Source organism: Rhinoraja longicauda, chromosome 35 (assembly GCF_053455715.1).
Source record: "Rhinoraja longicauda isolate Sanriku21f chromosome 35, sRhiLon1.1, whole genome shotgun sequence".
NCBI lineage: Eukaryota > Metazoa > Chordata > Chondrichthyes > Rajiformes > Arhynchobatidae > Rhinoraja > Rhinoraja longicauda.
Genome location: NC_135987.1, coordinates 6,171,790 through 6,195,241, shown reverse-complemented (window position 1 = coordinate 6,195,241; position 23,452 = coordinate 6,171,790). Strand labels below are relative to the sequence as shown.

Sequence of the window (23,452 nt, the reverse complement as noted above, 5' to 3'; positions counted from 1 at the left end):
CCGGACGCTGGGGGGCGGCATACTGGGAGGACCAGCGGGAGCGACGACATCAATGCGAATGTTGAGGACCAAACCATTCCGGAATGATAGGGGGGTTTTACCATCCTGTAAAAGAATAAAAGTTATAGTAGATTCTTGGACTGATATAAACGTGGTTGTTAGTTGTAAAATACTGTATATAATGCTATGATGTAATAACATTCTGATTTCTTGTTAATTGTAGGGATGTTGATCTCCATTGATTACAGTGGGCAGACCAGCACCCCCTCGGGCTTTGCAGGGTGGGTGGGTCCGGAGTGGCCCCCGGATCTCGCGAGACTTGGTGCCGGCGGGCGGCTGAAGGTGAAGCGGCGCCGGGCGGGACGGGACAGGACGGCGGGTAAAGGGGACGGCGGGTGAGTAGCCGGGGATTCGCGGTGGGAGCCGCGCTGTCAGCCGGCGGGATGGGGATGGGGATGGAGATGGGAATGGGAATGGGGATGGGGATGGGGATGGGGAGCGTCACCGGGCGCGGGGAACCTGCGGACATGGTCGCAGGGGGGGGGGGTGGAGGGTTTTAAAGATGGCGGGGGGGAGTGAGGGACCGGTGTGGTGGAGCCGGGTGAGGAGTGGGGCTGGGTGAGGAGTGGGGGGGCTGGGTGAGGAGTGGGGGGGCTGGGTGTGGAGTGGGGGGGGGGCTGGGTGAGGAGTGGGGGGGGGCTGGGTGAGGAGTGGGGGGGGGGGGCTGGGTGAGGAGTGGGGGGGGGCTGGGTGAGGAGTGGGGGGGGGGGCTGGGTGAGGAGTGGGGGGGGGGCTGGGTGAGGAGTGGGGGGGGCTGGGTGAGGAGTGGGGGGGGGCTGGGTGAGGAGTGGGGAGGGCTGGGTGAGGAGTGGGGGGGGCTGGGTGAAGGGGGAAAGATCGTGGGGTGGGGAAGGAGGCAGGTGGAGAATAGTGGGGTGGGGGCAGAAATGGTGACAATTGGGTGTGTAGAAGGGGAGGTGACAGGTGTGGGTGGGGGGTTGATAAATGCGGGGTGGGGGCCAGGTGAATGATTGGTGGGGGCCAGGGGATGAGTAAAGTGCCAGGTGTGGAATGGAGGTACAGGGGAGTGCCTCGGTGAATGATTGGGATGGGGGGTTGGATGGGAGGTGGCAGGTAAGGAATTGGGGGGGAGAGAGAGATGAAGAGGGGGGTGTGGGTGGCTGAATGAGGGAGGGAAGGCAGGGGGTGGGTGGAAGAGAAGAGGTGATGGCAGTGAAGGGTCATGTGGGCCAACAGGTGAGGCATTGGTGTTGGACGAGGGGGCTCTCGGAAATAAAGGTTGTGTTTATTAAGTTCCTCAAATATTATAGTCCAGCCATCCTACTGCACTCTATGTTAAGTAGTTAAGAACAAAATTGTAGATGGTACTTGACAAGGCAGAAAACAAGTTATTGTAAACCCAGTTAATTGGTTAATATGAAGTGGGGTTCAAGTAACACGTGTCTAACATTAACTTGGACATAAACTGGTTTAGGAGTTTGACCCACCTGTTCCATGTTTGTTTTCTCTGTGCTGTAATTGTAATTGTCACCATTGTTAAAGTATAGTGATAGATGAGAAAGGATCTGTGTGTAATGGCCTGTACCTTGAAAGTAAAATCCCCAAACATGCTTGTATAATCTATAGGGAGAGAAGTCAAAAAGGAGGAAAATATCAAAAACAAAACTTGTCTGGCATACAATATTTATCTTGCATACTATTATTAGCCATTTACTTAATTCCAGTCTGGTGCGAGAACTCGGCTAATCAACATCCTTAAGCCATCAGCTGACAAGTCCACTGTTCCAAGTTCTGTCAGATGAATCTTATGTTTAAATTGTCCTTGGGCCTCTGTCCTCAACCACTCACCAGGCCCTCTCCCTTGCAAATGGTCCCTCTCCCATAGAGCTTCTGTGTGTAAGCAACAGAATTGTACTCCCAGCAGACGAGTTGAACCTGGTTTATTCCTTTAGGATTAGAATGTTACAGCCCAGAAAGGGTGGAGTGTGTGTTCTTCTATGGAAAAGTGATAGATGATGATGACAATATCACTGAGTACATAATCCTTTAGGAGAATATTATCTCACAGTGGGTTTTGTTTTGTATTAAGATGCAAGATTCCTGTTAATTGCATTTAGTTCAAACCTTATGAACTGACTTGCCTTTTGATTTTTTAGTTCAGCGGGTTTTATTATGTGGCTTTTTTTGTGGGACTGGAGATGAGCAGGAATTTCTTTAGCCAGAGGGTGATGATGCTGTGGAATTTATTGCCACAGACAGATGTGAAGACCAAGACATTGGGTATTTTTAAAGTGGACATCGATAGGTTCTTGATTAGTAAGGGAGTCACGGTTAGGGGGAGAAGACAAGAGAATGGGGTTGAGAGATAAAAATAGATTGGCCATGATCGAATGGCAGAGTAGTTACGATAGGTCGAATGGCTTAATTCTGCTCCTATGTCTTATGGTACCTCACACAGCCTGTAATAATCATAACAGGACAATTGAGCTCTGCTGATTTAATGGAAATATTAAACAAGTAACACGTTGAATATCAGCTGCTGAGACATTTCCATTGCTCATGCCTGTGGCAGATTGCCAGGAACCTGGTTAGGCAGAAGGAAACAACTTGCCTTTACGTAACATATTTCATATCCGTTGGACATCATTAACCCCTTTTCTTTTCAAAAATTCTTCATTAGTTATACTTCATTAATCACTGTTATACAGGGAAAGGAGGCAGCCAATTTGAGCACAACACCATCTCTCCTAGCTCCTTAATAAGGAGACAATAAGACTTGTCTAAGATCTACCGTACACACTATTATCATACTTGCGGGAGTGGGATAAAACTAAAAATACTCCAGAAATCTGACATAAAAATAGAGAATGCAGGAAAGATTTGTGTTTCCTCAAATCATACAAAGAGGACATTTGGCCCCTTAACGCTATGCTGGCTCTCGGAGCTGTCCTGTCAAAATCCAATTTCCCCTGCTATTTTCCTGTAACTTGTTCTCTCACAGATACTCAGCAGCTTGTCCCTGATTCTCCTAAAGCTTGCCCACATCCACTGACCTACCTACCTATCAGCACAGCTCTTGGAAGTAGAAAAATCTGGAGTATGTGGGAAACCCAATCAGTCTTGTAGAGAGCTTGTACCAGGCAGCACCATGGGTTAGATTTGAACTCTGGTCCCTGAAGCTGTGAGGCAGCAGTGCACCTGCTGCACCACTCCCACTTATTTGGTAGGTTAGACCAAAAGAGGAATGGTGTCACTGAAAGAGAAATAGGATTACTGTGCTAGGTCAAGTAACTATCTTCAAAATAGGAAGGGAAAACAGGTTAGTTTCAAGAGAGTGGAAGAGGGATAGATAGGATTTTTATGATGGGAGACACCAAGGTGGCCATGGAGAAAAGCTATTGATAAAGTTATCTGCTGGGCAATTAGAAAGCAAGCACGAATCAATCAATTCAATCAACTGTATTGGAAGTACTTTCATAGGAGCCTGCAGCAATGCAACCCTGTAGAAGTTCTCACAACTTTTAATGTGGTGCCATTTTATTCATGGACTTCCTCTAGGTACATAATCATTATATAGGTGGCTTTTGGTCAAGTGGCATGTTTTTATACGGCCTTTTCCATGCAATATCTTCAATCAATTGACTTGAAATGCCTGGTATCACCAACCAGTTATTTAATTTTTGAATATGGAGTATTTTCAATTCCTATTGTAATGATACAAGCACCTATGGTGTTGTCAAGTAAATGTTAATTGCAGAGGGACTAAAGTTCATTTGTTTTCCAAAGTCTTGTATCTACAAAGTAATTTTCACCCTCCACAGCTCATAGCTCAGATCATGTCGTTGATCGTGAATCATTATCAATTATTAAAGATTCTGAAATACCAGTTTTACAGTTTTCCTGCTGCATCTACATAGAAACATAGCAAAGTACAGCAGTTGAACAGGGCCTCTGGCCCACCCTGCTTGTACTGATCATGATGTTGATTTAAACTAATCTAGTGCTTGCATGTGGTCCGCATCCCTCTATTCCCAGCTTGTTCAGGTGCCTGTCTACATATTTTTTAATTGTTGCTGTTCTAGCTGTTTCTACCACCAACCGTGGCAGCATAATCCAGGTATCCACCACTGTGCATGCATGCGTGTGTAAACTTGCATCTCCCATCTCCTTCAAACATTCTCCCTCTCTCTCTCTCTCTCTCTCTCACCTTAAACATATGCCCTCTAGTATTTACACCATGTTGAAAAAAAGTGTGACTATTGTTTCTGTGTCCTGCTTTGCATTTAACATTTTAGAATTCAGAGAGTGCTTGTGGCTGTCATCCATTGAAAATGACATAAAACCCATGATTACTCAGTGAAAATCTATACATCATGGAGATTTTGCTTGACTTTTTTGTATGTATAAATTTCAAATGAAGGTTTCTTCAGGAGTATTGTCTAAAGTGCAAGTGCATTGAATCTAATTTGGCTGGGTAGAACCATGGATAGAACTAATTGATCTTCAGTACACCTGGTAGTTGGTCTTTATTTCCCAGAAACCAGTCAGCAATGAATCTTATGTAAAGTTGCGAAAGGAAATTGGCTCATCAGGATGGCAGCAAATATGTAGATTCACAAAGTCTGGCAGCTTTATTCTGGGAATTTACTATTAGCTTGAGGGCACAGTTGTAGAATGCTATACTGGGAACAAATAAATGCACTAAATCGAGTTGGGCCAAAGGGTCTGTTTTAGTGCTCTGTGACTATTAGTATATGAAATGTGATCATTTTTTAAAAATTGGTGCCAAGTAAGATGAAGGAAATTTAGTAACAAACGTGAAACTGAACAGACCTGATTTCCTTGTTGATCGATATAAATCCCAGACACAACCTGTTTAACGAACTGACGCCCGGTCTCTATTAAAAAATAATAGCACAAATAGCATAATAGGTGGTTATGACGTGAAATTATTGTCTCTACACTGAAACTGAGAGCAGACTCTTAATTGTGAACATTCAGAAGCTGCTCTCAGTATTAGACTGCTCCTGTACAAGATGTGTTGTTTAGGTCCTTGTAAATGGAAACCCGTTTTTTGAAATCCCAGAACATCAACTTATTCTTCCTGTTAAAGTCTTTTTTTAAATAGTCATTTCTGAATTGAATTGAATACTTTATTGTCACATGTGCCAAGTCACAGTGAAATTCTTTGCTTGCATACCCAAGGTATGCAAATAGTTACCATGTAAAGGGTGCTGACAAAGTTACAAAGTATCCTGTGCCAGGTTTGAATGAGTGAAACAATGCTGCCCTTATTCATAAGTCTTTCTGAACATTTCCTGGACCATAATATTGTGGGTTACTTTGCTCAATAACGGGTGTCAGAGGTTATGGGGAGAAGGCAGGAGAATGTACGGTGCAGCCTAAAGATTTTTTTTTTTAAATGGAGTTAGAAGGGAGAGATGGATCAGCCATGATTGAATGGCAGAGTAGACTTGATGGGCCGAATGGCCTAATTCTACTCCTATCTCTTATGATCTTATAACATTCCAAATTCCGTGGTCATTAAACATTCTCCATTGTTGCTCAGCCTGCTTGATGATATCAAAGATAGACACAAAGTGCTGGAGTAACTCAGCTGGTCAGGCAGCATTGCTGGAGAAAGAGGATGGGTAATGTTTTGGGTCGGAACCTTTCGTCAGATGATATCAAATGTTACTGAGTGCAATCAATCCCGTTTGGTTGATGATCGATGGAAGTTGATTTTGGGAAAGGAGGGGCATTACAGATTAACAGATCTTTGTAAGCTGCTGCTTTCTTTGAGGGCTTTGGTGAACATTGCCGCTGGCTGTAAGTTCCAGGACTTTGATTATTTCAGTATATATTTGGCTGTACATTAGGTTTGGGTTTAGGTTTATTATTATTGTTACATGTACTGAGGTATAGTGAAAAGCTTTGTTTTGCATTCTACCAAATCAGATTATAACATACATAAATGCAGTCAAGCCAAACTCAAGTACAATAGATAGAGCAATGTGAAGATAAAGAGTGCTGAATGTAGTTCTCAGCATTGTGGCGCACTAGTTCCAGAGACAAAGTCCAATGTCTGCAGTGGGGTAGAGGTGAATTGAATGGTATTCTAGCCTGATAACAGAGTGGAACATTAAATGTTGGAGGTTTAATGTTCCACTAATCTATAATCTCAACTAAAAAGCTTCTGATGCATGGTTTATACATGAGCTTTTCACCATTCATGATGTACAGAAGAATGCTTCCATTTAGTGCTGAATTTTCACATTGTGTTACTTATTTGGGCTATGCAAAATAATGAATAGACACAATCTAATGAATCATCTGCATTTCAAAATGTATAAAATGAAGTTTTCTTGATGCTTTCCTCCTTCTGGAGCAGACTGTGAAAATGCATATCTGTTGTTTTATTTACAAGGATTGTTACATGTTGTTAACAGTGATTGTTTTGTACAATATTAACTTTTAAATCTAATGGAGATTGTGGATGAGGGCAAAATCCAAGTAATTTGCTGATCGTGTCTTAAAAATAAACTTTTACCTTCCAGCTGGAAGGGATCTTGTGTTATTTACTGATTGTGTCATGCCACCTACTCCTTTTGTTGAGAAACTCTGTATTTTTGCAGTTAAATGCTTGGGTGGGGGGGTTCAGATGTTTTTACAATATTTAGATCAAACAACGATTTGCAATTATAGATGAGAAAAATTGTCTGTTATCACTCACATTACTACATCAAAAATGTAATAGTTAGTTGTACCTAAGCCTAAAACGGATGGGTTTCTTTCTACGGAGAAGAGAAGACTGTCGGTTCACCCAATTAGCAGTTTGAAAAACTATGAAGGTATTCAATAAGGTGGTTTTAAATCTGATTTTCCTCATGGGGCCCAGACCTATACATGTAATGTAGTCACAAATTCCATGAAGAAATTGCAGAAATATGGACCTTCCTACCATGTGACTGGTTGAGGTGATTATTTTAGATACATTTAATGGGCAGTAGAAATAAACATGAGAGAAAATGGATTAGAGACATATGCTGACAGATTAGATGTTTTCAGATGGAAACCGGGTTGTGTGGAGTTTAAACTCCATTGTCCATTATTTGGACTGAATAATAGTTTCAGTTGTAGTTGTTTCTCTTTGAAAAGTCTTGTACTATAATCAGGTAAAGCACATACCAGCAGCTTCTTCCCTGCTGTTATCAGACCACTGAACAGACCTCCCATAAGCTAGGGCATAGTCCTGTATTTCAATTTACTGCATTATGAACAAAAATTCAATAAATTAATAATCTCAATACTAATGCAATTTTTTTTTAATGTCCTCGGTGCAACCATAGGCAGTCCATTGTTTGCAGCTGATGTTAGCGTTGTGTAGTGTTCACGAAACTGATGGTTGTTGGGAAGAAGCAATTCCTGGTGGTCACGGTTTTCAACTCTTATCATCTTCCCGATGGTCGGAGTAAAATAAGAACATGGCCAGGGTGGGTTGTGTCTTTGATACTGGCTGCCTTATTGAGGCAGTGTCTCCTGTAGATCCCTTTGATGGTGGGGAGTTGGTATCTATGATGGTCAGTGTCCAGCACTTTTTGTAATCTCCTTTGTTTCTGGATTTTAAAGCTGCCGAACCAGGCCGTGATGCAACCAGTCAATATGCTCTGTATCATAGACCCTGACAAAGTTCAAGAGAGTTTTTGCAGATGTACCGAATCTCCTCAATCTTCTAAGGAAATAAAGGGGTTGATGGGCTTTCTTCTGCTTGTATAACTGTGCGGGGACCAGGGCAGATTCTCAGAGATTTACACACCCAGGAACTTGAAGTGGTCTCTCCACCGTCAACCCGTCAATGAAGACAGGTTCTAAAGTCTTCTAAAGTCAACAGCTCCTTGGTCTTGCTGATTGTTCTTGCACCTTTCAATCTCCCTCCTATACTCATTGTTACCTGTTATTTATCCAACAATGGTGAATTTAAAGATGGTGTTGGAACTGTGGATGTGTATAGAGTGAGTAGAGCAGGGGACTGATCACACAGCCCTGCTGTGGTGAAGTGCTCGTTATCAAGGAGAAAGTATTGTTGCCGATTCATTTTGATTATAGTCTATCAATGAGGAAATCGAGGATCCAGTTGCAAAGGACTGAGAGACCTAGTTCCGATCAGTCCAAGGAAGGGACTCGACCAGAAACGTCACCCATTCCTTCTCTCTAGAGATGCTGTCTGTTCCGCTGAGTTATTCCAGCATTTTGTGTATATCTTTAGTTTAAAACACCATCTGCAGTTCCTTCCTACACCTAGTTCACTCAGTTGGATAACAAGTTTGGAAGTGATGAAGGTGTTGAACAGCCTGATGTAAGTGTTCTTATTGTCTAAGTGGTCCAATGGAGAGCCAGCAAAATCGCATCCCTGTTATCTATTGGCATGCAAACAAAACTTTTCACTCTATCTCGGTACATGTGGCAATAATAAACGATACAAAAGGTATTAGTCAAAAAAAGGCATAATCTCTGCAAAGAGATTGAAGGCCAAAGATGAATATACCTTGAAGTAAACTATGCTACTCAAAAGTGACAAACCTCTCCAAAACAAGTCAAATTTAAATAAAGACAATTAAGCAGATGTTTGGATGTTGGGGGCATGTGAGTTGCCGATGGTAAATTGGGAAATGTTGATTAAAATATATGACATTGTTAAATAGTGGTAAACATCTAACTATATAGCAACTCTCAATGACTGCCCCAATCATTGGTCAATTAAAAGTTATTGATGGTATTAGATTGAAGTTGCAAAAAAACTACATTTTGGGAGAATTTAGAAGTATTGATAAAGGTAGTGTAAATAAAATGCTAGTAACCTAACAGATTGTAAGGAATTAAGTCAAATATCTTGTTGTAAAAACTCTTTAAAACTTTTAATAACAGGTAAACAAGAGCAAAGAGAATGAAGAGGTTTGGGAATTAATATTGGTAAAGAAATATCGTTAGCAAGTTAGTTCAGATTACCTCTATAATAGGACATACTGATAATGGAATTTCACCCTTACTGAATTCACAAATCATTACCCCAAATTTGAGATGGATATAGGATTCAATCCCATGGAATTTATTTGAATGAATGTAAACAAGTTTATTTTCTTCCAACTCTTTTTCTTGGTGCCTGCTCAGAGTACGGCATACCACTAAACGTTTTCTAGGAACCCATCTACTGCAGAACTTGGAGGTCAGCTGCACCAGCAGTCTGCAATGCAAGATAGAACACAAAACAGTACAGCACGGGAGCAGGCCCTTCAGCCCATGCTATTCGTGCCAAGCATGACAACAAATTAAGCTAATCTCTGCCTGCATATGATCGATATCCCTCCATTCCTTGTACATCCATGTGTCTACCTGAAGGCCTCATAAATGTCACTATTATATCTGCCTCCACCATCGGTGGCAGCTCGTTCCAGGTACTACCACTCTGTGTTTAAAAAAAAAAGGCTCCACACATCCACTGTGAACTTTACCCCTCTTGCCTTAAAGCTGTGCCCTCTAGTTTTTTTCCCACCCAGCCTAAAGGTTCTGCCAGTCTAGTCTACCAATGCCTCTCATTTTATATATGGCAAACTTGAAGGTTAAATGAGTTTGTAAAATGATGGGAAATGTGAGATTATCCACTTTGGTAAGAAGAATGGAGAAGTGGGGCAATATTTAGATAGCAGGAGAGAATTAGATGTGTAAGAAAACTGCAGATGCCGGTTTAAATCGAAGATAGACACAAAATGCTGGAGTAACTCAACGGGACAGGCAGCATCTCTGGAGAGAAGGAAAGGTAATGTTTTGGGTCGAGACTCTTCAGACATGTCAGGGCAGTACAGAGATAAAATAAGAGAATTATATGTTGGTTTTCAGAGAGAAAAGAGTGTTCTTTACGAAAAATGTTAGTGTTCGGGCATTGCAAGCAAATACGAAGGAATAACGGATCGAGCAAAAAAGTAAGTGCTGGACATGGCATTGACTCCAAACTTGGAGGAGAGTACACAGTCAGATAGTTAATTGTAAAGAACAATCCAGGCAGTGTTCTGGTAAACCTCATTTGGCCTGTTTCTAACTTGCAACTCAAAATTAAAGTCCTTCCCATTGTTGCCAGAGGAAGCATTCAATTTCCTCCCATGATGTTGTTGAACAATGCAGGTTGGTGCTACTAAGTACCGTCGGTCGCCTGTGTTTCATTTGGATGAGAAGACAAACATCTACTTGGCTTGTTGCCTCTGCAAGCGGCCATATGAACAACTACAATCTCGTATCCAACTCGTCCCAGTCTGAAGAAGCCCCAAACGTCACCTATCCATCTAACCCTTTGGGTTTTTTTTCTAGTAAACCAGCATCTGTAGTTCCTGTTTCTGAAACCTCTTATCTCTCAGCAAGCTTGCATCACCCACAGCTTCTTGCACCATCAGAATGAAAGCAAAAAACAAGGAAACGTTCACGGCAAGTTGGGATTTGTGATGAATGCAGATAAATTAAAATTTTAGGTCGTTTGCCAGCACCTGCCTTTTTCTTGGTTCTTGCACTTTAACGCTCATGTTTCTCAGACTTACTTTTAAATGTTTACAAATGCTGCTTAAAATAGTGCTTATTCCCTTTGTGTTATTGATGATACAAAGGGTGAGTGAATAAATTCATGAGACTTGCTGGAGTAACTCAGCGGGACTGGCACCATCTCTGGAGATGAGGAATGGGACCCTTCAGTCTGAAGAAGGGCCTCGACCCGAAACGTCACCCATTCCTCATCGGCAAAGATGCTGCCTGTCCTGCTGAGTTACTCCAGCATTTTGTGTCTATCTTCGGTGTAAACCAATATCTGCAGTTCTTTAAGAAAATAACTGCAGATGCTGGTACAAATCGAAGGTATTTATTCACAAAATGCTGGAGTAACTCTGCAGTTCTTTCCTACACTTCATGAGATATTTTGTTCGCCTTAACCTGGTATATTTAAATCTCAAATACTTTTTTGTGGAAGTGGCATTGTGCATCGTAGAAGTTGCCTCTTTGGAAATGTTTGCAAAGTTGGTCAATCTTATCTGAGCAGCTGTGCACTCACTCCCAGCCCTGTATGCCAGTGATACAGCGGGCTTGTGTGCTGGAGATACATACGCTTGCTGCAGTCTGCCTCCTGTGTACGTGCACGCCGGCGACCAGCTTGTGGCGGGCTGTGTGCGTGGCCCGGGTCTGCGTGACGTCAGCGCGCAGGCCAGCGTGCTGGTATAAATAGCCGCGGCGGCCCGGCTGAGGAGCGGCGACGACGGAGGTGAGGGCGGCGGAGTGAGCGTCTGTGACCGGGGTAACCGCTGGCGTCATGCTCACCGGTACGGTGTTGGCCTTGGTCGAGCGCAGCGCTCGGAGGGACTTTCAGCCCTTTCTTCCGCCCCCTTCCCAGGCTGTGGAACCGGAGTGACTCCTACACCCGGCCCGGGCCCACTGCGCCCGCCCGCTCCCGGTGCCACGTTCGACGGCCCCGTTACCGCCGGGTCCCCCCACCGCTTCCCTCACCCTGTCGGTCGAGGAATTGTGCTGCTCCACCCTCTTGACTGAAACAGTTCCTCCAGAGAGGAGCCCGTCCACTCGACAACTGGGAACGCCACACATTTGCTTTGCCGGGTTGCATGCAGTACATTGTGTCTGCACAGATCGGCGAAGGGATCTGACTTCCTTCCCAGCAGAAGCTACTTCCAACTAGGCGTGCATTGTCCACAGTATCCTAAAGTGTTCAATGTATACTAGCAGACAGTGGGTTGAAGTCAAGGAAGTGAGTTGGAGTTAAGAAGCTGGGCCTGGGGGTTAGACGAGAGTTGGACAAGAATGCCACCCCACCAGCTTTGTGCAGCAGCATAAGGAATTTTAAGTGTTGTCCCAATCCACCTAAATATTTTATTTGCATGGAAAAACAAGTCTGAAGATAAAGACGCAAGAGACTTCAGATGTTGGTATGTGGAGCAGCAAACAATCTGCGGAGTTCCTCCAGTTCTTTGTTTTCTGCTCAAGATTCCAGTATCTGCGGTTTATTGTGTCTCCATTTTACTGCCGGAAGAACTCGGCTGGTCTGGACAGATGCAGGGTTTGATCCGAAAAGTTGCATTCCTCCCCTCTTCTCCCCCACCCCCTCAATGCTCTTGTCCCACGGAATTTCTATAGCAGATTGCTTGTTGTCTCTCTAGACGAGTATACTTTTTAGATTCTTCAAAAGATTTTAATCTAGGTTATTCTTATCTTCATATGATTACCCTCTGCAGGATTCTGTCACAGTAAAGGAACTATAAACAACTGTTCAGGCTCCAGAAGTATTGATGAAAATTTATTCTGAATATTTGTACTGAGGCAGTTTGTGTGCATGCTAGGATTTAGCTTAATAACTTAGTTGCGAACCCTCAAACCTGCAGTGTTTTAATATTCAAAGATAGACAGAAAATGCTGGAGTAACTTAGCAGGACAGGCAGCATCTCTGGAGAGAAGGAATGGGTGATGTTTTGGGTCAAGAACCTTTTTTAGACCTTTTAATATTCTATCAGTATAGATATTAAGTTTACAGTTAGGTGCTAATGTATCGGAAAATGTTTAGAATCTGCCAGTGCTATTGAGTGATAAACCGTACAGTAATCCTTCAACTGCTGCGATTTTGTGTCAATTAAAACATTTTAGAATTGAGTTTCAGTCATTTTCAGAGGGATGACTGTATAGTAAATGATCTGCAAATTTAAGATATTTAAAATGCAGAATTATTGGAATTCCTACGAGCATTTGCATGCAAATGTCAGCCTCAATGTTCCTCAAGTTAATCAATGAGTTTGTGACAACATTTTATGATCCAAAACTTTACAACAGGGTTGTTCAATGAGGATAGATACAAAAAGCTGCAGTAACTCAGTGGGGCAGGCAGCATCACTGGAGAGAAGGAATGGGTGATGTTTCGGGTCGAGGCCCTTCTTCAGACCCGAAATGTCACCCATTCCTTCTCTCCAGAGATGCTGCCTGTCCTGCTGAGTTACTCCAGCGTTTTGTGTCTATCTTTGGTTTAAACCAGCATCTGCAGTTGAATAGCAACATTTTCTGAGGTATTTGATTTTTGACACACATTTTGGAAAATAAACCTGCGTGCACAAAATTTGGAATACCATGGCCGTGCAATTTGTAAGTTGACTGATTAACCTAGAGTTGCTTTTAAAGTTCAGTAATTTGGTGAGGGTTTATTCAGTGTGTGACCCTCCCTGCTAATCTTGCACACCCATGTCCGCAGTTGAATTTTTCATGACTTCCTCTTTTTTCAGCTAAGACCAAGATGAACCCAACACACGCCCAAGGTGGGGAAACTACCAACTTCCAATTCAAGGATTCGTTAACTAACTGTATGCAGGCCAAACGAGATCTGGAAATGGCCATTAACACCATCTTTCAGGCCGAACAAGAAATGAAAGCAAACAGTCATGAGGTAAAGTAACTTGTACTATAAAAAGTGGTGGGCAACAACTAACTGGCAAATGCAATAAGGTTAATTTCACAAAGTAAATCAATAGTCATAGTCATACAACATGAAATCGGCCCAACTAGCCCAAGCTGACCAAAATGCCCCATCTGCACTAGTCCCACCTGCCTGCGCTTGGCCCATATCCCTCTAACCCATCCCATCCATGTACCCGTCTTCAATGCTTCTTAAACAGTGTGATAATAGTTGTCTCAACTACCTCTTCCGGCAGCTTGTTCCATACACCTACCATCTTTTGTGTGTTGAAATAAAAATATTGCTCCTCAGGTTCCCAATAAATCTTTCTCCCCACCTCTCCTTCAACCTATGTCCCCTGGTTCTCAATTCCCCAACTGCGCATTTACCCAGTCTATTCCCCATCCACATACCCTATCTCTAGTCTGTAGCATTTCATTGTATTATAGACGTATGACATTTTTTGAGAAATGAATGCCATGGTTTGGTTTCTGGTTCTTTTATAGGTAAAATTTCAAATTCATAGTTGTATCAGCCGTCACATGGAGTGCCTGCGGAGTAGAGAGGTTTGTCTCCAGGAGCAGATTGATCTTGTTCAACAGCTGAAAGAAGAATCCTTGCACCAACAAATTCAGCAGCTTTATTGGGTAAGAGCTGAATGTATTTGAGGGGCCATGCAAAGTTTTGTTCATTGTAAACTTTTGCATTCAGTAGTGTATAAGATAAGATACATAGAAAATAGGTGCAGGAGGAGGCCATTCAGCCCTTCGAGCCAGCACCGCCATTCAATGTGATCCTGGCTGATCATCCGCAATCAGTACCCCGTTCCTGCCTTCTCCCCATATCCCTTGATTCCGCTAGCCCCAAGAGCTCTATCTAACTCTCTTTTGAATGCTTCCAGTGAATCGACCTCCACTGCCTTCTGAGTTCCACAAATTCGTAACTCTGTGTGAAAAAGTTTTTCCTCATCTCGGTTCTAAATGGCCTATCCTTATTCTTAAACTGTGGCCCCTGGTTCTGGACTCCCGCAACATTGGGAACATGTTTCCTGCATCTAGCATGTCCAATCCAATCCAGATGCTGCATTATATAAGATGACTCTTACATTAAAGGTCTTATAGGTCCAACTAGTAATAATAAATCAAGCCAGTGGGTAAATCAAAAGCTAAATCTAATGATTATTTCAGACTGCAGTGCCTGATCCTCCATTAAATGGTTCAGTTTCCCCCCATTGTCTTCCTCCTGTGTTCACCTTCCACGTATTATATTGCCTTATTTTTTGTCTGATCTATCCTTTCTCCACAGGACATGATCTGGTGCAAAATAGCTGACCATCTCCTGTCTGGCAGAAAATTCAATTTTACCATCCATTGACCAATACTAACTCCCAAGTCGGTCCAACATTGGAATTTTACACATCTTTGTTCTTATTCCCATATCCCTACATGATCCCGTGCACCACATTTTTGCAGTTTTCATATTTAACCCTGTTTAGTGTTGTAACCATTTGTGTTTTCGCTCTTCATTAAAACCCCCCTTTAAATCATGTTTTGCACCTCTTTATTAAAGCCCATTTGATCTCAGCTTTATCGTTTGGTGACTAATTGACCCCTGGCCTCAATTGTTTATTCTTTGCATTGATAGCATCTTAATGGAGATGGAGTTCTGCCATGCCTGGTTTTACTTTGTTTTTGAATTTCAAAATGTATGTTATTACTGTGATTACTGAGTTTGATCATGTGAGTGGCCACTTAGAATCTCTTTGGTTTGATGCAACTAAAAATCGAGTTTCGTAGTGATATTGAAAATGTGCCTTTGCCACTGAGCGAAACTACACCAAATCTTCCCCTTGCAGCTTGTCCAATTGATTAGTGTTCTTTCCTATGAATCAACAGTTGGACTGGAGTTCCATCATGTGTGCGTGCATCAATTTGGCTGGAATGTAGTGAGATGGTGCTGCCTTATTGCTGATGAGACCATTGAAAAGAGACATTAAATTGTGGTCCTTTATGCCATGAACCCCACTCCCCCATTCGAAGGGGAAGTCCTTTCTCTGTGCTGGACCTTCTCCATTCAGTCAGTGCTTCCTCTTTCTCTTTGTTAATTGTAGGTTACTGTTGCTGCAAGCAGGCAACCTCTTTTGGTCCGTGTGCACAAAATATATTTTAAAATATAATTCATGGGGAATGGGCACCTCTGGCATTTGTTGTTCATAACAAATTGCCTTTGAACAGACTGGTTTGCCTATTTATTGCTGAGGAATGAAATGACCTTAAGGGTTGATGACATTTTAGTGCAAAGGGTGTAAAGAGTGTGTGCAGCTAGACAAGACAGTGTGAGGTCAAGTAATTGCCTTTTGTTTCAAATTGAGATTAATGCACCCATTCAGTTTATGCAAATCCTGTACTTTCATATAACAGACAATAAATTTAGATGCAACATTTATTAGCTAACTATGGTGCACCTTGAACTCTTATCCAAATAATTTGGACAGAACTCTGAATTACCAGTCCTTCAATATAATCATTGAGCTACCAATTGATCCTATAAATTAATTTTTGATTCATGTTGATGCAAATTTATGTTGTGTAAATGCAGTTTTCATTTCCCTTTAGCTGCTTGGTCAGTTCAATTGCCTTATTCATCAATTGGAATATCCCCAGAATAACCAGCCAATCAATCAAATTACAGCCTGCCTGGAGAGGTGAGTTGATTTAAATGTTGGCAACTTTTCTTTGCTATTGATATTTAAATAGAAATTTATCTAAAGCAATCTCTAGTGAGGAGTGTAGGCCTTTCTCTTGGGCTTAATACTTGTAGCTGTCAGGAGCAGCACAGTGGTGCTGTTGTCTCTCCACTCCAGGGATCTGGCTCCTACTGTCTGAATGAAGTTTGCATGCAGCGGCCAGCCCCTTAGTTTCACTCCACATCCCAGAGGCAAAAATGGTAATTAACTGGTATGTTAGATTAATTGTTACTTTAACTGGCAAGTGGGAAGCGGAAGAAGAATCAAAGGGGTGTTGATGAATTTGTGAGTGGGAATAAATTGCAGGGAATGGAGAAAGCTAATGGGACCGTTGGGAGTTGTGTCGAAGAAAGCAAGCTCGGTTCAGCGCTCAGTTGGGTACAACTGAAAAGTGGGATTCTGTGACTTAAGGGATCTCCATTCAATTACGTAAATAATGGCACGTCATTAAATATTAAATAAATAATCAAAAAGATATGCAGGAGGCACAGCGGTAGAGCTGCTGCCTTACATCGCTGGAGACCCGGGTTCAATCCTGACTACCGGCGTTATCTGTACCGAGTTTGAACGTTCTCCCTGTGAGCACGTGGGTTTTCTCCCATACTCCAAAAGACTTACAGGTTTGTAGGTTAGTTGGCTTTGATAAAATTGTAAACTGTCCCTCGTGTGTAAGCTAGGGGGGTGATTGCTGTTTGGCGCGGATTCAGTGGGCCGAAGGACATATTTCCGTGCTTCTGAAAAGAGGCTGAAAGACCTCCTTTCATTGATATTGACACTTCACTCCATTTCCAGATTGAAGGACCTGACCCTAAAACCAGAGGAATCTCCCGACCTGAATTTTGAAGCCGATATCCCTTCACTCCGCCAAGCCATCACGAGCTTTGGGGCCATCAAAACTCTGGTAACAGTCTTAAACTTTCTTGCAATAAGAGTTTTCTAAACTAAACTAGGAGAAGTTTATCTATGTAATAAATTAGTGGTGCAAAGCATCTTAAATTTTTTGATTATAAATGGATAGATTTAGATGAGAAAAGATCCTTTTATTTTCTGTTCACTACTTGAAGGAAGTGTTATTTCACAATACTTCAGGCCTTTACTGCCAAGTTACCATTGTGGTATCTTTGAGAAAAGTTGCTTCTCTGTACTGGATGTTGTAAGTGTGCAGGTTGGGTCCAACAAGATTTTGTATAATAAAACCACCAACTATTATCATAAATTTAACCTTTGTAGGATTTGCAACTCTTTAATTTTTTTTCATCTTTACCACTAACTTCCAGTCGCCCTCAAATTTAATTGAACCAATTCTCTCCCCTTTACTCCTCAGTAGACAAACTATCCACTGACATTTACGACAATCCCACCGACTCCCACAGCTACCTAGATCCTGTCTCTTGTAAGCCCAGAGGAAGGGTCTCATCCCCATGCTACCTGACTTGCTGAGTTCCTCGACAGCTTTTTTTCCTTGCTATCAGACTGTAACTTTGTATGGTTAGATTGTGCACATTTGTTATGTTATTCCCAAAGAAATATTCTTCTTTCATACCCGAGTTAAAGGGTTTCAATAGGCATTGGCTTAGTGACACTGTTACTTGAGAAGTATAATCTCTGCCATACAAAAGCTACTTTGATCACCAAGGTGATAGGGGAGAAATTGTGACTGTGCCTATGCTCATAATAGTTTTTTTAATGAATTCTGAGATATTTGGCTTCTATTCTAAACCTGATTGAGAAATTACACCATGTTTATCGTAACAGAGGTAACAATCTGGATTCTGGGGCTGAATTGTTTTCAAGGAAAAGGCAGATGACCAAATAGAGTTCCAAGTTTTTGGATAGCGAATCAGTTGGTGTTCGTGCCACGTATAACCCAGGGTCTAAGATTGGTAGCAGTGACCAATGCTGATTGACATGTTTTGGCTGCGTAAATCAACTGATTAAATGAATTTCTGATCTTATGTAGGGTTCAGAAAGAGATTGCAGGAATTCTTGCACCATGGCAGCTGACCTGGATTACTGCTTGGTACCGATGCTGACCAAGGTAAACTGTCTTTTTACATACAGAGCGCCCCATTGCATTGTTTGCATTTCTAGTGGGTTGATTCTATTGATCTTGATTCATCTGTGCTTAAAAGCTGTCTTCTTTCATTGTTTATTTGCTGGTATGTGCACACAAAGTGCAAACCACATTAATTATACAATTATTGAATGAATACTGCAAATTACCCTGGGATTGGCGTAGTTACTAAATGCTACTGAACTCATCAGGAATGCACAGATACTGGAAAGTATTCCATCAGGATTTGAGTATAAACTTGAGTTGGAGATTACAGCCTTGATTTTCAGACACTTTGTGGGTCTCAAAGGTTCAAATTCTAAATTCCAATAGGACCATCACTGAACATATAAATTAATTCAAGTCCAAACGTGAAGTGGCCTTTTCTGAGGTATAAGCTGATTCATAAGTGAATTGGACATTGAGTTATAATTCATAATGATCGCAGTTATTACTTGAATATTATAAATCTTATCTGCTCTTGATTATCATGTACCTTAATTTTGGCTGCTATTAGTTGTAACTTTGCACTTTGTGATCTCTTTGAAACTAAAATCATGAAACTATCAGTTATGTGAACGGTATTAATAAATTTATAATAAGTATGTGTTCATATTGTAAGAGAGGTACACTGTGAATATCTTTACATTTGAAGTGTGCTATTGATTTATATTTGATGGATAGACTTGGATTGTTCTTCCTAGAATGTTCGAGGTTGAGGGGAGATGTGATAAAAGTACATAAAATTATGAGGCATAGATAGATAGACAATCAGAATCTTTTTCCAAGGGTGGAAATGTCCAGCACTCGAGGGCATAGCTATAAGGAGAGAGAGGTGTGAGGGGGGGGGGGGGGGGGGTTATTGGCGATGTGCAGGGCAGGTTTTGTTTTATACAAGAGAGTGGTGGGGGCATGGAACACAGTGCCAAGAGTGGTGGTGAAAGCAGATACAATAGTGACGTTTAAGAGGTTTATAGATAAGCATATGGAAGTGCAGGGAATGGAGGGATATGGATCACGTATAGGCAGATTAAATCAGTTTAACTTGGTATCATGTTCGGCACATTGTGGGCTGAAGGGCCTATTTACTGTGCTGCACTGTTCTATGTTCAATGAAATATCATTGATGTTAACAGTACTGAAATCTGAATACTAAAACCAGTCTTAAGAAAAGTGCTGACCCAAAATGTCATCTCTCCACTTCCTCCCAAGATGCTGCCTGACCCGCTAAGTTCCTCCAGTACTTTATATTTTGCTTAACATTCAGTATTGCTGACTTCAGTATTTGCAGCACCGACGTTATTTTGCTTGTACATTAATGCATCTAAGCATTTACCGTGGCTCTTTTCTTGCAGAAGGCGAACCCCAATGGAAACGAGTGCCCGCTCGCTGACTGGCTGTGCAGCCCACCTGCTGTGCGGATGCCATTCATTAACATGCAAGATTGCCCACTCAAGCAGCCCGGCCAGGTGGGTATCAGTTTAGACAGTAGACAATAGGTGCAGGAGGAGGCCATTCGGCCCTTCGAGCCAGCACCGCCATTCAATGTGATCATGGCTGATCATTCTCAATCAGTACCCCGTTCCTGCCTTCTCCCCATACCCTCTGACTCCGCTATCCTTAAGAGCTCTATCTTGCTCTCTCTTGAATGCATTCAGAGAATTGTCCTCCACTGCCTTCTGAGGCAGAGAATTCCACAGATTCACAACTCTGACTGAAAAAGTTTTTCCTCATCTCAGTTCTAAATGGCCTACCTCTTATTCTTAAACTGTGGCCCCTTGTTCTGGACTCCCCCAACATTGGCAACATGTTTCCTGCCTCTAATGTATCCAACCCCTTAATAATCTTATACGTTTCGATAAGATCTCCTCTCATCCTTCTATATTCCAGTGTATACAAGCCTAGTCGCTCCAGTCTTTCAACATATGACGGTCCCGCGATTCCGGGAGTTAACCTAGTAAACCCACGCTGCACGCCCGCTAACGTAGCTGTAGGTTCATCGAGTTATAAACCCGGAAAAGGACTCCCTTCTATTCTGAGTCTGCCACCCTGCTCCTCCCACCGTCCCACTCCTACTACTTACCAGGGGTAATACCATGGCCAATTAACCTGCCAATCGTTACATGTGACTTTTTAAGGTGAAGTTAGCCTACAAGGTCAAGGCGGGAGGACTTGCAAACTCCACACCGGTGGTACAAAATTCTGTTAAGCGAGAATTCATTATAAATTTCTATTTGAGGTAGAAATGTTGATGCTGTCTCTAAACAGCTCGTTAATCATGTCAGTCATGACGAAGCAGTTTGAGTTCATCAACCACCAACTCTGTGTTGCAATGAAATAACTTTCAATAGTTCAATATTCTTTGAAATAAAAGGTGTGGTTGTTGCAAATCTGGAAAATAAATTGGTGGAAATGCTTAGGAGGGTGGGCAGTATCTGGGTAGTGGGGAAAAATAATCTCAGGATGGCCTTTCGTCAGGACAAGATTAAAACTAGAGTTTTAAGATACAGTGAGAGAGGAGGAGAAGGGAAATACCAAAAGGGATGGTTGTGCAGGGCACGAGAGTATAGTGTAAAAAAGGGAAGGCATAAGTAGAAGCAGCAGTATTTGTAACCTGCGTATTCTGTCAAAAAAGTGCAGCTCCTTTCAGAACTACTAACCTGTGTCTGTGTAGCTGCAAATGTGTGGATCTCCCAAACAAATGTTTGTACAGCTGATTGCCACTCTTGCAGATTTTGTTTGGAAATTGTGTCTGCTGAACCTGTGCTGTTGCAAATACAGCACGCCTAGTCATTGAAATGTGTCCATGGGCAGTTTTATTTTCTGTTTTTAAATAGTCCTACTTGAAGATTGGTATCAATGGTATTGATGCTTTGGTGTGTTTGAATGGTAGAACGAGGGCAGGGATTAATGGGCTGGGAGTTGGGTCAGCCTGTTCTGACAGTACAGCCTGAGGAAGGGCTGTTGTGCTTGGCTACCCATTCCAATAGCACTTTTTTTACAAGGCGAGGAAAGCTTGGACAAGCTTTTTGTAAAGGAAGATCTGTGCAGTTGTTTAACATTGTTAAAGGAGAAACGCAGAACTGCAAATGCTGGTTGACAAAAACAGACACAAAGTGCAGGTGTAATTCAGCAGTTCAAGAAATCTCTTGCTCTTTGGGGATACCACCTATCACATCTTCTCCATCCCACCCCTTTCTACTTTCTGCAAGGACCACTCTCCGTGACTCCCAGGTTTGCTCATTCATCCCTCACCTGCCCCTCCCTGTTCCCTGGCTCTTTGCCCTGCAACTGTAGGAAGTTCAACACTTGTCCCTACCTCATCCTCATCTCAGCCACCACCATCCAGAGACCTAAACAGCCCTTTCAAGTCTGTTTCACATGCACAGATTCACACACACCTCCAACAGCCATATCCTCTGCATTTGATGCTCTGGATACGGCTTCCTCGGCCTAAGTGATCATATTACAGAACATCTGCACTCTGTTTGCAATAGTCATCCTCTGCTGCTTGTCCAATGTTACTGCAACTCCCCATTCCATTCCCACACTGACCTCAGCTTCCACCACAAGGCCAAACACAAACTAGAAGACCAACACCGTATATTCTGCCTGGACTGTCTACAATCGAAGGGTATGAACACTGGGTTTTTCCTGTGACTGACTCACTACTCCCTGTGCTCCTTTCTCTTTCCTGGTGTACTCAAGTTCTCCCTTCCTTCACCAGGATGCATCTGCCCATTACGCAGCACAATACATTCTAGGTGTTCTAAACCTCTATCGCCTCACTTATCATTTTCTGGCATGGACAGCCTCTTGTCTCCACTTGCCACCTTCCAATTTCCGGTTCTATCTGACCCTACTTTTTTTCTTTCTCGTTGTCTACACCGATCACCCGCCTGCTGCTTTCTCCCAACTCCACCACGTTCCTCTCTCCCACCTGGCTCTATCTGTACACTGCCTTATTCCTCACCCACTTCCACCTATCGCCTGCCTCGTCCTCACAATCATCTCCTTGTACTGTCTCAACTCCTGTCTGCACTCCTGCAGGGTCTTGACTTGAAACACCAACCAACCCATTCCCTCCACAAATGCGACCTTTCCTGCTGAGTTCCCCCAGTTTTGATTTTACTCCCGGATCTGTTCTTGTAGCTCCGGGAACCTGTGCAACCCACTTTTCAATTAAGCACAGTTGTGGTTTGAGCTTCATTGGAGTGCCCAGGAGGCTGAGGAGAGTGGTATAAAGTTTTAAAGTGGTGGTTGATTTGAAGTTCAGGATTCATGGTTGCCAAACAGTTGCCCAGTTTCCTCGTTGCTTCCCCCATGTAGAGATGACATTATGAGCAATCAGATACACTAAATTACAAATACTAGTTGATTGGCATTTCACCTGGAATGAGAATTGGTGCTCCAGATAGGAAGTTGTAAAAAGGCATCAATTGGATGTTTTGTGGTTATACAAGAATGTTCTACGGAAATTCGAGTGAAGCAAACTTTCCCTTTGAATGCTGAAAGGGAAATATATTCTAACAACATCCTGATTCTTAAGAGATGACATTTATTATCATATCATATCATATACATACAGCCGGAAACAGGCCTTTTCGGCCCTCCAAGTCCGTGCCGCCCAGTGATCCCCGTACATTAACACTATCCTACACCCACTAGGGACAATTTTTACATTTACCCAGCCAATTAACCTACATACCTGTACGTCTTTGGAGTGTGGGAGGAAACCGAAGATCTCGGAGTAAACCCACGCAGGTCACGGGGAGAACGTACAAACTCCTTACAGTGCAGCACCCGTAGTCAGGATCGAACCTGAGTCACTGGCGCTGCATTCGCTGTAAAGCAGCAACTCTACCGCTGCGCTACCGTGCCGTGGCATTTCATTTATGTAACACTTGGTATACACATTCTTTCGTGACTCTGCCTAGTTATGAATAATTCGGTATGTGGCATCTTGATCTTTTAACCATAGGACAGTAATGATGGGAATGTTTCCATTTTTGTCTGAAGGCATTTTCAGGCTTGGGTTAATGTGTGGTTTAGTTTGTCTCTCTACTGGGTATTGAAATTGAGTCACAGTGTGTTGGAGCATTTCAACAGGTCAGGTAGCATATCTGGAAGACGTGGATGGGTGTTGTTTAGGGTT

General features: G+C 42.6%; 1 protein-coding gene across 3 annotated transcripts in view; it reads left to right on the top strand.

Moving 5' to 3' along the window:
• The first annotated feature begins 318 nt into the window (after positions 1-318).
• The window catches only part of ncoa4 (nuclear receptor coactivator 4), a 33,318-nt gene continuing 10,184 nt past the window's right edge, over positions 319-23,452 (top strand). Inside the window, exons 1-7 of one of the 3 annotated variants that reach the window (XM_078428483.1) lie at positions 319-395; positions 13,329-13,489; positions 14,005-14,145; positions 16,114-16,202; positions 17,037-17,145; positions 18,205-18,282; positions 19,653-19,766. In XM_078428483.1, coding sequence (XP_078284609.1) covers positions 13,340-13,489; positions 14,005-14,145; positions 16,114-16,202; positions 17,037-17,145; positions 18,205-18,282; positions 19,653-19,766 — 681 coding nt within the window. In that variant the 5' untranslated portion in view covers positions 319-395; positions 13,329-13,339. Of the gene's footprint in view, positions 396-11,236; positions 11,373-13,328; positions 13,490-14,004; positions 14,146-16,113; positions 16,203-17,036; positions 17,146-18,204; positions 18,283-19,652; positions 19,767-23,452 lie in introns of those variants that run through there. The other 2 variants (XM_078428484.1, XM_078428482.1) reach the window with 2 other exon arrangements.